We start from the raw sequence: 14828 nt of genomic DNA, 5'->3' as shown, positions 1-14828 counted from the left end.
CCGCCAAGGCTTGGATGTCAAGTTCCGTATGTCTAAGGCGTTAAAGCATTGGCGAATTCCCACCGCAACCGCTTATTTTACGATTCGGCAATCGTAGATGTCTTCTGTAGTGATATTCAGTCTCCGGCTCCACAAGGCCGGCCATGGCCAATGCCGAGCACACATAAAGGCCCTTATTTGCAGAGCGGAGCTTTGCAATTATGTTTCTCCCTCCTTCATTCAGCTAGCTTGCAGATCACATGCTATCATTTTTCAGACTCCAAGCCCTAACATAGCCAAATTAAATTGGCAGTATTGAACCGGGTCTACAGCTACATTGGCGAATAGCTTTCCGGGCTTGGTGCTTGCAACACAATGCCGCAGTGGTACTGGATAGAGCGTTTGACCACTACTGTTAGGAGTGTGCTGTACTGGTGGGGTGATATATATTTCTGAACTGGAGCCCTCCAAACATTTGTGCGGTCTTGGCATGTTTATACCTGCCGGCGTTGTGGAGGGGAGGTCCAAGATTAGCTCAGGACAAGTGACAAGCCATATAAGAATACGGCTACCATTATACAGTTCACTTTGCCGATATAATTGCTAGCGCTCTGACCAGGATCTTGTGAATGTTACCTATAACAACGCCTATTATGAGACATCCCAACTCACGTGACGCTGCTCTCGGGTTGGACAACAAGGCAACCACAACAATCGAGCTGACAGACGGCCATTGTGAGACACACACTCTCCCTGAATTAGTTTGTACAGACCCAACACCTGCTATTTGAGTGATTTTAGTGTCCTGACTCTCTCGCAGAAAAGCCTTTCATTTTATTTTGGATCAGCCAAGAGCCAAGACTTCAGCGGACGTGGTTGGTCAATTAAACCTCTCACGTCATCATTGAATCAATTGATCTTCGTTCGTCTGTCGATCTATCTTGAAGCCAGAGCTCTTGTCCGCTATAAAACTGCCATATATCGTCCAATGGCGCAATAGCTTCTTGACATAAATTCATCGGATGCGGGCTAGAAGAGGAACGTGACACGTGTGATTGGCTTCCTGTGTTGACTGGGATAAACATCACCTCCCACGTGGGTCAAGGGCGAAATCTCGTATCGCACCGACACGCTCAATTCAAGTTTGGGAACTCCCCCCCTCATTGGGAGTATGGGCGCATTCATGAGCGGCTTGAGTGGTGGCGTTTTTCAACCGACACCCTCAGGTAAGAATCTCACTCTTCTGCGGCATCTTTTGGACAGAGGCTGATACATGCATAGTTATCCGTGCCAATCACTTCACTCCTTTCCAATTTTGCCAATTGGGCGATATCCAGCTTGGTTTCGGCCAGGATGGTTGGAAGAACGACGTGCACCGAATGCAACTCGCCGCGGAGCAAGTCAACGCGGAGGACTTCGACTTCTGCATTGCCGTCGGTGACCTAACCAACAGCCGGTCAGTACAGTAGACGACCACTCTTGTCTCCCAAGACGCGAACACTCACCGAGACAGATATTCCCATGAAATAACCGCATTCCAGCAAACATACCCCAATTTCACGGTGCCTGTGCACCTACTCCCCGGAAACCACGACGTGCACAACGTCTCCACGCTGAAACAGTTCACCCACGATTTCAACACGAGCGACCACAGCAGCTTCGCGCACAATGGGTATCGGTTTATCCTCCTCAACTCAATCACCATGATTACCGACTTGGCCGAATTCAAAAACCACACGGCCTATGAATGGAGATGGTTCGAGCGCGAGCTCAAAGCCGCTGCACGCGCAGGCGAAAGGATCGTCGTCGCCCATCACCATCTCCCATTTGAGCATCGCGAGGATGAGCCGGACTCGTATTGGACTTTTCCAAAGCGCGTGCGTCGCAAGTATCTAGAGCTGATTCGGAGATATGCTGTGCGTCATATTCTTGTCGGACACCGGCATGAGACGAAGAATATTTATCCTGCTGATGACTTCTATACGATATATGTCGTTGCGGGGACGGCGCGCTTCTTCGATGGGAATGGGTTCGGAATTAACTATTTTAACGTCTCGTCACGCGATTCGGCGAACGATGTTGCGCAGAAGTTTGTGCATCTAAAGGGTGTGACGCACATGAAGAGGTCCGAGGGCCAGCCGACTGGGTGTCCGGATATCTTTCGACATGATCAATGATTTACGGTCTGGGTTAGATTGGCGGGGTGTGCTCATTATGGTATCCTTTCATGACATGTTGAATGATAGAAATTCGAGTAATCTCGAAGATAGATTGTGAGCTATTCTCTGGGAAACGATAGCTAGGATATATAAAGTAATGCCAAAATGAACTGGTTATAATGGTCTGGTCGTCTATCTATACACAATAATTGGTACAGCTTAAATTGAATATCATCCTGAGCCAAAAGGTGAGAAGAACGGGAAAATGATATGCTCTCGTAATTCCTGCTGGTATCGACTAGTTATGTTTGATCCAGGCCCTGGCAACAGACTGTTTTATATTGAACTACAGCATCGCCTAACATGCTAATAAACGGCCAAGGAGAGTCGCCCTGCATGATATGACACCAAACCTCGATAGTGCAGTTGACTAAATCCTGTGGCCGACTTGAGGAAATGTCCGAGTCGACACTGTTGATAGATATAGAGCCGTCGTGGACGATATCTCGAGTCCATTGAAGGAGCATACGTTCGTGGTCTGCCATGATTAGTTAGATTTCCCGTACCGCGGCCAGATCACAGGGAACGAAACGACAAGAGAAGTATGGACTCAAACGCAACGTAGGAGAAATGAAGACGAACCTGTTAATAACTTAGGATTCGTGTCTGTATTAAACGCTCGAAGCCACTTGTCAAGGAAAACAGAACATTCCAACCCGCATATTGCAGCCTCAATGCTCCATAACGATGCCCTATTGTGTTTGATGTATTGTATACCAAGCCTGACCAAGATACCCATGAAATGAGTCGCATGATGCGCCGCCAACAGCTCATCCCACTCGTGGTTCGCAGATGGCGACGCACGAAGAGCACGGGCGATAGAAGCAACATTCCACGAGAATATCTCCCGAGACTGACAGTTAGAGAATTGAGAACAGTTCCGAATGTAAGCAAAGCTGAGCCAAGCGCTTGACATGAAGGGCAATGGCCCGTTGGGGTCGAATGGCTCCAGATTGGATTCTGGAGTCCGTTGCCAGTATATTGTCCATTTGCGCAAGGCGTTACTTGGTAAACATCAGCCATCGAACCTTTCCACATACGGCTTAAAGGGGGATTCAGAGTTTCGGACTCACCGGAAGAGCACTCGGCTGTCTGAAGTTGGATCAGCCCCTAGATCTTTGGGGAAGATCTGGACCCACACAATGCTTTGTATGAGACCATGCAGCAATGTATAATTAGCAACGGGCGTCGGGTTGAGCTCCTTGATATCACAGGGAGAAGGGGATAGCAGATCCTTTAAAGCTGTGTGGAAGTGATTTTGTGTAATCGGCGTATTTTGTCTTAGCAAAGCCCAAGTTCCTGCGTCCGGTGCCGTCCATTCAGGACAGGAGCAAGGCAGGTGCAGCTTGAGTTCATGACTCCAGATGACTGGTGAAAGATTATACGCGATACTCTGGACGTTGAGAAAACAGAATGCAAACAGCTTTGCACGTCTTTCGGATTCTAGGCGAGCCCAGTTTTCCCAATGAATATCGAGTACTTCCGATGGTTCTTCAAGTCCACTTAGTCTCAAGGCATGAGCGAGCTGGCCACGTAACACAAGTGATTCGTTTCTGAGATTCAAGTCCTTATCCCATGTCGCAATACTCATGAGACAGAGCAGGCACCGGACCTCGTCCATATAATCTCGTTCTACGAAATCATCGCTCGTTCTGTGGTTCATTAGCCGTTCAAGCATACCACGTTCCCTTTGGTGCTGGCGCTCCAGTAGTATTGCCTTCGAGACATAGAACATATTAATCGCGGAATGATATTCAAAGCGATTAGCTGCTCCAATGGCAAACATTGCTAAAAGAAGTTCCGGTGAGCATGCGTCAAACCTGAAAGTTGGCGCATGGGTGAAGGGTGCATATGGATAGAACCCCGTGAAATATCCGGCTAAGAATCTGGTTAAAGAGTCACTGGATGGAAGCTTCCATCCAGGTAGTCCAAAGCCGTTTATTGACTGCTGTAATGAGCTCCTCTGGTGTTCGGCAACTATAGGATGGGTAAAGTGCGGAACAATTTGGGCTTCTATTTCACATCGATTATTGGCTAGCTTTACATAGTTTATGGGGGCGTACTGACCTAAGGCTATCTGCGGAGCAGGAAATATCGTTGGGACTTCGTTAATCAATTGTGTAGTTTGATGCGCACTAGATCCCTGTGTAAAGTTACGAGCGTTGGGTCGGCCAGGGTTGTCTACATGAGTCGAAGTGGCGAACTGTGACCTCGGTTCAGCAATAATACCATCCAGGGCGGGATCTAGTATAAGTATCAGCTTGATACCTTAGTAAGTCTGATAACATATATGTGATTTACCGTTCATTTGGAGCATTTCTGTAAGGGCTTCGAAACGGCTAGATAGCGGAGTAGGCTCAGCCCTCCACGGTGTTAGGCTAGTTGCATACATAACACACCTGTGAGAATACAAACAGACTGCATCTTACCTGGCTGGTTGCCCATCAAGGGAAGGGCCGCCATGATCTCTCAATGGGAGGCTGTTTGTATGGTTACCGACCGATGCATGAGCTGCTGCATCTCTCAAGCGCTGCTGAGCTACGCCGGGGCTCTGCGGCTGTTCGATAATATTATATACGGAAGTTGACTGCTGAGGAGAATCACTGGAGCTGCCATGCACAATGCGCTCATGGCGTTTCAAGAGATCTTGTCTTGAGAAACAAGCGCCACATGGACAGCTAAAGGGCTTTTCATGGGTATCTTGGCTGAAGGTTGGTATCAAAAATTCTCCACATAGTACATGAATATACTAACGTCTCCTTGTGTGCCTTTGTAAGTGTTCCAGTTTGCGGAATTTCCGATTACAATAAGCGCATTGAAAGTCTCTTTCCTTGGTCTTGGATCCAGGAGTCGCTGACGCCATTGTTAAACATTCTTCGCCGGTCGCCTAGAACAACCAGTTTTGCAATAATACACTAGCGACACGAACTATCATAGGCCTTGTTATGGCTCAGATCAACTGAATAGACGTATTGAGCAACTTGGCCGTTGAGGAAAACGCCTGCGACGGACTCGGAGAAGGACGATGCGCGTTCCCATGGTTGGTTGGATGCCTCAGGCAGCCTATTACTGCAGCCTTGGCATGTTTGGCTTGGTAATCGTTAGAACCCTCTATACTGACTGCTGTAGTGCTGCTAGTAGCCTGCTAGTAGTACATGCAGAGGCCCTGTATTTGCCCTTCAATAGTACATGAGTGTCGTTGTTAACTAGTAGGGAATTGCATTGAACGACCTAGATCCTAGCCCAAGGAGCAATATTACCATAGGAATAATTCGTCTGTCTATTACAACTTCGGATCTACTTCATACTGATATAGTGCCACTGAGGAATGCAGGGATGACCGAAGATTACACTTCTAGATATAATGAGCGTTACCATGGAGGGGCCTTAGTTTCCTGTTCAATTGATACTGTCTCCAAAACTCAATCCCCAAATCTCCATCTCCAAATCCCCACACAGTCTAAGTTCTTTGCCGAGCTCCACTATCTATCGCTTTTGCATGTATGCCGTTCCACAATGTACCATTAGTAATGTGTATCGCTGTACTCTTCAAGGGAACCCTAACTATCTACTAGGAAACTTCTAAGAAAGAGATTCAAGAGTGGGTGGGAAATATCGTGGACTCTGTTCCTTCAGCACGCCACCAACCATGGGTCTTTTGGAGAAATCGACTTTGACCCGATTATCAAGCAAGCGCTTATAGATCACTTGCTAGCCACAGGGAACATATAAATAGTGTCAAGATACCCCGAGAAAGTGTCTTTTCGAATTCATCTACAATCATATCAAGCTTCATTAAATCGATCTTCAACCGCCGCTCTTCACAATGTCCCAGAAGGTTATCCGCCTCAATGGTCCACGGACATCGGTTCGCAATCTCAAGGCTTTCCAAGAGCCAATCCCTGAGCCATCCAAGCACGAAGTTCTGATCAAGGTGCATGCGGTTTCTTTAAACTTCCGTGATGTTGCTGTTGCGACTTCCCTATACCCGTTCCCTGTCAAGGATAATGTGATCCCCTGCTCTGATGCTGCTGGTGTTGTTGTCAAAGTTGGAGAAGGGGTGAACAATATTGCTGTTGATGATCATGTCATCGGCACTTTTGACATCTCCAATCTCTTTGGGCAACAGATGAACTGGCTAAATGGTCAGGGTGCTCCTATTGACGGTGTTCTCCGAGAGTATGTCTGCATTCCAGCCGCATCTGCTGTGCAAATCCCCAAGGAATCTCCCTTGAGCTTCTGTGAGTGGTCGACCTTAGTTTGTACTGGTGTGACTGCCTGGAATGCTCTGTACGGGAACATCCCATTGAAGCCAGGCCAGACTGTTCTCTTCCAAGGTAAGACAGAATAAAACAAGCAAATACAATCTGTGTACCAAGTGCTCCGATGCTGATCTTATACAGGAACCGGTGGAGTCTCTATCACCGGCTTGATCCTTGCGAAAGCCGCCGGCGCAACGACAATCATCACTTCCTCCAGTGATGAGAAGCTTGCCTTTGTGAAAGAGAAATATGGCGTCGACTATACGATCAATTACAAGAAACACCCCGAATGGTCCAAGGAAGCTCTCCGCTTCACTAATGGTGAGGGTGTCGATTACATATTTGAGAACGGAGGCTCAGGTACAATTGGTGAGAGTCTGAATGCTGTTAAGATGGGAGGCAATATCTCAGTCATCGGATTCCTCTCTCAAGCTGAACAGTCCAAGATGCCTGATGTCGCATCTTTGGCTCTTGCGAAGGGTGCCGTTGTTCGTGGTATTGTTGTTGGCTCAACTCAACTTCTCCAAGAGGTTACTCGCTTTGTTGCCCGCAAGGGACTGCGGCTACCTGTTGACAAGGTCTTCGAGTTCACTGAGGAATCCATTATCGAAGCCTACGAATATATGGCATCCGGCTCTCAGATTGGGAAGGTCTGTATCAAGGTGGCTGAATAGTCGCACAAGCTATGTTTCTAACGGCGTGACTGAGAATTTTTCCTTTATTTTGCCTCATAAGGTCAATTGAGAAATGTCCCCACTAGTCCAATACGACGGAATCATTGCCAGTTGAACCGCTAGAGAATTAGTAAATAAAGGATATTTTCCCTTGTCCTGTGCTATCGGAGCTTAATAGCTTAACACCGTCCGCAAATATTTTCCCTTGAGCAGTGTGGCTATTGCTTTTGATCCCAAGGAAATGGGACTTGTTCTCAAAATCCTTCGAAGAGGCTTGCTAAACAATCCCCAAATTTGGAGACGGGTCCACTTTCGGGGATCAGGGTTAACCCCACCACGTCATTTCAACTAGACCACGGCCTTGTATACGTAGTGTGAGGGTAGTAAGAAGGGATGAAAAGTTATTATAACTTATGAGATAAGGCGAGGTCCTTTTTTGATCCAAAATAGGTCATCACATATTCCCAAGTAGGCCTAGCACCTACAGGCCCTTTGTCAAATAGCTGCCTAGGACGTAGGTAAAATCTCCGACACAGTAACATTGATGCTGGAAAAGCCAGACATCTGGATACAACACCAACAGTATGACTGATCGCCATCATCTTTCACGGCTCTTGAAGCCCAAAGAGCTTAACCTTGCAATCGAGACTTTTAACAAGATCATCGTGCACTTCGATGCTTCGCAGACAAATGACAGCGGCTATAAACCAGCCACTCTTATCGATCTCATGAGAAATGAAGTTTTTGAAAAGGATGACTTTTTGGGCCTATTTTTCGCTTATATTCAGCAAGGCCTGCTTGACGAGAGTAGAGGAACCGATCTTGACCCCATCTTGTCGCATCTTGCTGGATTTTGTATTTAGTCGGCGGAAGAGAAAGATAAGTTAAGTGGATGTCTTGGTGCATTCGCTCGGTACCTAGTAGACAACTTCTTCTTGCCATGTAAGTTTGCAGACTGTATTGAATACAAGACACTTACTCTCTTTAGTGAACGCGTTTGTAGTCAAAACACCCCAACCTACACCGGCTCCTTCCCACCGTAGAACTGCTATTGGCACCCTACAACGCGTGTCAACTTTGCGACGCGATTGCCTTCACCGTGATCGCCATCGATGTGTCATTACTCGGAAGTTCGATGCTCAGGAAGCCAAGAGTCGGTACAGGAAAGATAGATGAAATTTGAAAGATGATGAGGGGAAATCACTACTTCCTGAACGCGATACAATGGCGTATCTGGAAGTAGCGCACATTATCCCTCATCCTCGAAGGTCACTCATTGGTAAGGAAGGTGAACGGAAACCTGTAAGAGATCATGATAACAAATATTTCATCGCTAGCTGACAATACCCAGACAGATTCAAATCAATCGTTCCATAGAATCTTAAAGCTGTTCAACCCCAGCGCTATCCACCTAATAAATCGCGCTGATATGGATCGACCGATGAACGCACTTACCCGAACTCGTGACCTTCACACGGAATTTGGTAGATTCGAGATTGTATCTGAGCTTGTTTGCCCGCAGTCTCACACCTACAAAATTGATTACGTGAACGCCCATGGCCTAGTGAGAAAACGGAAGCTCAGGCAAAGAGAGATTGAGAGGGAAAGAACCAGATTAAAGATGTATATAATCTTTCCGATCGTTTCGAGGCCGGTGAACTGGTGGGTTGTATTATGAACCAAACCGCAATACCACCCGTAGCCATGGACATTGAGTACCAGCCACAAGTGACCTGGCATAGTCGCTCTTTGAGGGACACCTTTCGACTTCTTTGATATTTAGGGTTCATTCTAGAATGGGGTTCCACACACGTGCTAAGCAAAAGGAGCGAGAACTCCTCCTTTATAAGGAAAGAGCCCAGGCACACACATTCCGAAAGCTTTCTATGCCCTTATATAACGTTTTCTGGCTTCTTTGATGTGGTTCCACCGTATCTCATATCAGGCTCTGGCCTTGTCTTGAATGCAGTTTGATCCACTCGGGACACACACGGCCATTCCCGAGTCCTCAATATCGGGCCGACCCACGGTTGATGATGTCTTCTCGAAGCTGTCCGCTATTCAATGTCTTATTAGCTATTCAAGAAAACGGCTACTTTATATACGGCGTACTCTCTCATCAAGACAGGAGTCGGTAGTATTTATCAGATGCTGAAAGGGCATCACTTGTTGCCGTTGGACTTGCATGATGCAAGCATATCGTACGATAAGGGCTGGATAAGAGCCCGGACCCATTATTGCTTTCGCCCACGCGCGCAAGCAGGAAAAGGTCACCTTTAATAACAGAATGCTGCTTGTATACAATCTGCACCTGGGACTGGTACAGTGGGGTATGTATATGGCTCAGGAACTTATTAAGCTAGCTCTGATATCCTAGTCTACTCATATGATATGTAACATAATATACCGGTTATCTACGCTTGTAGGTATGTCGATCATCAGCGTATTTGATGAGAGAAGAGACATTCCTTTGTTCTGTGTAGTATAGACGGGTCCTTGGAGTTGGTCAGATAGTTATAATAGAAATATATGAAGGACTCAAATAGGGGAAAATAGTGTATCCAGCATACAACCCCATTTCAACACTTTCCAGATGGTACCAGGATAACTCAAAGCTTTGTCGTTACCACCAGACATGTTGCTCTGATGCACAATCTTCAATACGGAGACTTTTATCGGGCTCTGTTCACCCCAGTAGGCAAGTGGGCCAAGGTAACCCTCTCTGGATAAAGTTTACCATCTAAATGGTGGTGAGATTACTGTTTCCGTGACGGGCCTGGTGCGTGAGGGCGGCTCCAGACGCCTGTTGGTCAACGTTACAGCCCAAAATGTATAGCACCGATAGGAGACTTCGATTCCCTGGTCAATAGTATTGATTCTTACGTACTCAATGACATATTCGAATGTTGTCCCTTGATGACAAAACTGGGTCATTGATATGCTCTAGGTTAGGCTTCCAGGGTCTACATGTGTAGGAAAGCGTATATAATATCGTTATAACTTGCCCCACATTGAACAGAAATCTACCGTGACACTTGCTCTGCCTCCCACACTACATCCGTTCTTCCAATATTACTCCGATCATGTCTTCTACTGATCTGGCTATCCCCAAAGGCTCCCTCGTCGTCGTGACAGGAGCTAATGGTTATATCGCCAGCCACGTGGTTGATCAGCTACTGCAACACGGGTACGAGGTCCGGGGCACTGTGAGAAACGCCGAGAAAGACTCGTGGTTGAATGACTATTTCGGTACAAAGTCCAAACGATTCTCCCTCGCCGAAGTTCCCGATATATCCCACGATGGGGCGTTCGATGAGGTCGTCAAGGGTGCGGCCGGTATAGTCCACGTTGCAGCACCCGTAAGGCAATTTCACGACCCCAATATCGCCGTCCCTATGGCTGTCAATGGAACTATCAATATACTTGCTTCGGCCGCCGCCGAACCCTCGGTGCAACGGGTTGTTATCACCTCATCTTCGACAGCGGCCGCCAGTCCGCAACCAAACAAGATATTTAGTATAGATAAAACAACCTGGAATGAAGCAGCTGTTAAAGCTGCCTGGGCGCCACCTCTTTACAAAGGATTTCAGCGACTCCTAGATGTTTACTCCGCCAGTAAAACGCAAGCCGAACGGGCTGCGTGGAAGTTCATGGAGGACAAGCCACCCTTTGTCCTAAACACGGTACTCTCGAACGTCAATATGGGTACAATCCTGTCCCCAGAAAATCAGGGATATCGCAGCAGCAGCGGATGGATTAAGGCTGTATGGGATGGATTCCCAGGCGAAGGGGAGCTTCAGCACAACCCGCCACAGTATTATATTGATGTTCAGGACAATGCACGTGTGCACGTTGCTGCCCTTATCTATCCCGATGTACAGAATGAGCGCCTCTTCGCGTTTGCACACCCCTATACATGGAACGATATTCTAGCTGTCCTACGGCGACTTTATCCACAGCGGAAATTTGTCAAAGATATTCCTAATATAGGCGAAGATATGAGTAAGGTCGCAAATCAGAGGGCTGAGGAACTCTTAAAGAGAATTTCAGGTCTTCCTGGTTGGACAAGCTTAGAGCAGTCGATCCAAAATGCTACTAAGGCTTGGGTATAGACAACAATATATGAAGCCTAAGATGTATACCACTGCATGGGCATAATCTCTGTTCTTCTTTCGGTGCAGCTGCAGGATGAGAAATATTCCTGGCCATCGTAGAAAGGATTGTGTATGTTTGTTTCGTCAATTTCAAGGAAAATATCCTTATGGCTCAGGGATGACGGTCTGTGGTACTCTTATTGAAATGTTTGTACGACAAGTCGTATTAACCTATCTTTCTATTGGTAGAGTGAACTGTGGAGTGTTGGCAATTCTTAGAGCAATTAGCATGTAGGGGTTCTATAAGTTTATCATATATTAACTACGGAACGGAGAAAGTGTAAGGTCGCGATCTGGAGCATTTAACGCGTACACATAAGGAGCCGAAGACACGAGATAATCAGGACTCCGTGTTTAAGAATACCACACAGTATGGAAAGAATCAACGAGCTACAATCCTTTAATTTGTCTGAAGAGAATGAACGAGAGATTGTCTTTCTCGAGTCATCTTTCTTTAGGTCACCCAATCGACACCTTCCAACACCAGCGCAAGTGAAGGCTTCATCTGGGGATGCGTCCACAAGCTCTCAACCACGGCCTGTCACATTTGAAAATCTTGGACTTATCGTCAAATTCGGTCCTTATGTTACAGTTGCAGAAGCCCGATGTCTTCGGTTCATTAGGATGACCTTTCAAGAGAGGGTCCCCGTCCCGGAAGTTTTTGGATGGCGAATTGATGAAGAGAGCAATGTTTTTATCTACATGGAGCCTATAGAAGGGCAGACTTTACTGGATCGTTGGGATTGGCTGAGTACTCTGGATAGAAATGCACTTTGTGACCAACTACATCACATCATCGGTGGTCTACGTCAACTCGAACAAGAAGCTTCAGACAAGTATATTAGTATGTCGAAAAGCCAACTTGGGGTGCCAGGTACAGGATGGTTTAACAGGGCTTTCTCGAGGATCTCTTGGGCAGAAGCGACTTTTGGAATATGTCTTCCAAGAAGAGCGGGAAGCCGGGCCCTTCTCCAGCATCGAGGAATTTAATGACTGGTTTTCTTTCTTACCGCAGTCGCGTTTTCCTATGTTAAATAGGTACAAGGACCCTTATAGAGAGTTTCTGCCCGACACTGGGGAGATTAAATTTACTCATGCGGACCTTCATCGAGGCAACATAATCGTGTCTACTACCGGACCAGCGCGCATTCTTGCCATTGTGGATTGGGCACAAGCAGGGTGGTATCCGGATTATTGGGAATACTGCAAAGCCCGTTATACGTGCTGGTATGAGGATGAATGGGGCCTGGTCTGGATTGAGAAGTTTTTATTCCCACGAGTGCAAGAGTTTGAGATCTTTGCTGGATACACTATGGCTATGGGTGCCATTTGAAACCTGTATCGATCTTTGATTAAACAATAGGACAAGAGATATGAGAAAGCACATACAATTCCAACATACACCATGATGATTGAAACCCAAGTTCTTTCGGCGAGTTCCGAAACAACCATTTTCACCATCAGCTATTGCACAACAGATACGAATAGCTAGCGCTATTATTAGGGTTACCCGGTTACGGTCGGCTACTAGGATAAGCCTTTACTAGCTTGTTGGACGTTGACCTTCCTTTCCAACGCTTTTCCATTAGATCCACAATTATGTAGACCGTGTCTTGGCAGTTTGGGGTATAGAGAAGAGGAATGAACTCGGCTAATACTTCAAATTATCTACCGAACCAAAGACTCGAAATGTGACATTGGCTTAACATTTCACTGCAGTGAAACACCCGTCCACCCATCTGGATCTTGAAAGAACAAAAATGAGGCTTTTTACTCCGCTGTGTAGAGGTTGCCTCGCACATATTTCAGACCCGTGTCACAAGCAACGGTAACCACAACTTTTCCAGGCCCTAGTTGTTTTGCCAGCTCAATCCCGGCTACTACATTGAGGCCTGTAGAGGTCCCAGCCAAAATGCCCTCTTCCTTTGCCAGGCGCCGTGACATGGCACGGGCCTCCGATTCCTCAACTGCAAGGGCACTGTCGTATAGTTGTTTGTCCAAGATCGGTGGAAGGAATCCAATTCCAATACCTTCCACCGAGTGTAGGCCGCCGTGGCCTTTAGTGATAGCAGGCGCTGAAGCAGGTTCCAGGACAGTCACACTGCAGTGCGGTTGATTTTCTTTCAAGACTTTGGCCACGCCCATGACCATTCCTGCACCACCCACTGCACCGCAGAATGCATCAATGCCCTCCGGAATTTGCTCCAGAAGCTCACGACCTAGCCCTTCGTAACCGACAAGGACATCTGGATTGTTAAACTGGTCTGCGTAATAGTAATCTTCCCCCTGGGAGAGTTCCTTCGCCCGGTCACGCATAACCGGAATCAATTCAGGCGTGATCTTCCCGCTTGGGCTGTGGACGATATCTACCGTCGCTCCAAACGCGGACATCGTCTTCAACTTTTCCTCTGCGAACGCGTCGGATGATACAACAAGGAAACTGTACCCTTTGATTGCACACACAAAGGCAAGTGAAGACCCAGTACTGCTGCCGGTGGCTTCAACCACAGTCATCCCGGGTCTCAGATCACCTCGTCGTTCAGCTTCTTCGATCACAGAACGGGCCATGCGGTCTTTATAGGAGCCTGTGGGATTCAAGCCCTCCAGCTTGACAAAAACACGGGCGCAGCCATCTGGAACCACGTGGTGCAGCTCGACGCATGGTGTTTTCCCGACCGCGTCGAGTATATTGCGAGTAGAGGTGATGGTTGACATGGTCATTCGCAGGGAGGGCTCAACAAAAAGCGTCAAACGTTGATGTATAATATTTATACTTGGGAAGTTTGGCTACAGTACCAGCCAGGTTGACTGAAACTATTCCCCAAAATGCCAAGCCACGATCTTTCGCCTTATGGGTGGACTCCGCTTTCAGTTATGATAAAGACACAAACTGCAATTATACGTCGTTTCTTGGAGTATGGCCGGTTGTCTATTCTTTTACACGCAATCCGTACCCACAATAGTGCTACTGCATGTATCATAGAGGATCGTTCCGAAAATCTGCTGGTACATAATGTGGATCAGTGGCCCAATCCTAAATCTATAGAGGAGCATATGACCTTACCTGATACAAAGTTGGTACAGGGCACGTGGCAAAACTGCAAATTTTCTCTTCTGCTTGCCTATTTGATTCGCAAACTTGAGAACATTCGAGACCTATGGAAGAGCTCAAACCGTACCTATTTGCCCCAGAGACTTGGCCTTCGAGAATGCTTGGCAATATGGGGAATGACTGGCTCCCTTGCCTTCCATATTCTGGCTCATTAAAATGACAAATGCTTATTCCTACTGGCGATCTCCGACCTTGATCAGACTTGGTCACCGGAGATTGCACCTAGCTCCCCGGTTGAACTAAGCAAAGGCGATTAGTTAGGTAGCTATAGTTGACTATAAAGAAGTATGAGGGTTTACCACTCTATAGGAGGACGTAAAGGGATCTCGGGTGATGCGGATGGCTTTATTGTCATTTAATGTCATTTTAATCTCATTTATTGTGTTTTTTCTTTTTTTCAAACTCATCTGATATCAGGAAAATCTCTT

General features: G+C 46.9%; 7 protein-coding genes across 7 annotated transcripts; 5 read left to right on the top strand and 2 right to left on the bottom strand.

Annotated features, from left to right (window-relative positions):
- Positions 1-1150: 1150 nt before the first annotated feature.
- Positions 1151-2156, top strand: ANOM_006870 (metallophosphoesterase family protein; the record flags this gene model as incomplete). The annotated part of the gene is made up of 3 exons (XM_015552126.1): positions 1151-1205; positions 1261-1435; positions 1493-2156. The coding sequence occupies 3 exons, from the start codon at positions 1151-1153 to the stop codon at positions 2154-2156; spliced, it is 894 nt and encodes a 297-aa protein (XP_015405803.1).
- Positions 2157-2440: 284 nt separating this feature from the next.
- ANOM_006869 (uncharacterized protein) lies at positions 2441-4661 on the bottom strand (the record flags this gene model as incomplete). The annotated part of the gene is made up of 6 exons (XM_015552125.1): positions 2441-2676; positions 2781-3202; positions 3272-4211; positions 4266-4442; positions 4500-4561; positions 4618-4661. 6 exons carry the CDS (start codon positions 4659-4661, stop codon positions 2441-2443), a joined length of 1881 nt encoding a protein of 626 aa, XP_015405801.1.
- Positions 4662-6024: 1363 nt separating this feature from the next.
- ANOM_006868 (zinc-dependent alcohol dehydrogenase family protein) lies at positions 6025-7134 on the top strand (the record flags this gene model as incomplete). The annotated part of the gene is made up of 2 exons (XM_015552124.1): positions 6025-6535; positions 6602-7134. 2 exons carry the CDS (start codon positions 6025-6027, stop codon positions 7132-7134), a joined length of 1044 nt encoding a protein of 347 aa, XP_015405802.1.
- Positions 7135-7718: 584 nt separating this feature from the next.
- ANOM_006867 (uncharacterized protein) lies at positions 7719-7997 on the top strand (the record flags this gene model as incomplete). Its single annotated transcript, XM_015552123.1, has 1 exon — positions 7719-7997. The coding sequence occupies one exon, from the start codon at positions 7719-7721 to the stop codon at positions 7995-7997; it is 279 nt and encodes a 92-aa protein (XP_015405797.1).
- A 2220-nt stretch (positions 7998-10217) lies between these two features.
- ANOM_006866 (aldehyde reductase II) lies at positions 10218-11246 on the top strand (the record flags this gene model as incomplete). The annotated part of the gene is made up of 1 exon (XM_015552122.1): positions 10218-11246. The coding sequence occupies one exon, from the start codon at positions 10218-10220 to the stop codon at positions 11244-11246; it is 1029 nt and encodes a 342-aa protein (XP_015405798.1).
- A 414-nt stretch (positions 11247-11660) lies between these two features.
- Positions 11661-12621, top strand: ANOM_006865 (phosphotransferase enzyme family protein; the record flags this gene model as incomplete). The annotated part of the gene is made up of 2 exons (XM_015552121.1): positions 11661-12132; positions 12194-12621. 2 exons carry the CDS (start codon positions 11661-11663, stop codon positions 12619-12621), a joined length of 900 nt encoding a protein of 299 aa, XP_015405810.1.
- A 437-nt stretch (positions 12622-13058) lies between these two features.
- ANOM_006864 (PLP-dependent cysteine synthase family protein) lies at positions 13059-14009 on the bottom strand (the record flags this gene model as incomplete). Its single annotated transcript, XM_015552120.1, has 1 exon — positions 13059-14009. The coding sequence occupies one exon, from the start codon at positions 14007-14009 to the stop codon at positions 13059-13061; it is 951 nt and encodes a 316-aa protein (XP_015405799.1).
- Positions 14010-14828: the final 819 nt, after the last annotated feature.

This window comes from Aspergillus nomiae, assembly GCF_001204775.2.
Source record: "Aspergillus nomiae NRRL 13137 chromosome Unknown contig00183, whole genome shotgun sequence".
NCBI lineage: Eukaryota > Fungi > Ascomycota > Eurotiomycetes > Eurotiales > Aspergillaceae > Aspergillus > Aspergillus nomiae.
Note: the sequence above shows the minus strand (reverse complement) of the source record. Positions and strands in the feature narration are given on the sequence as shown.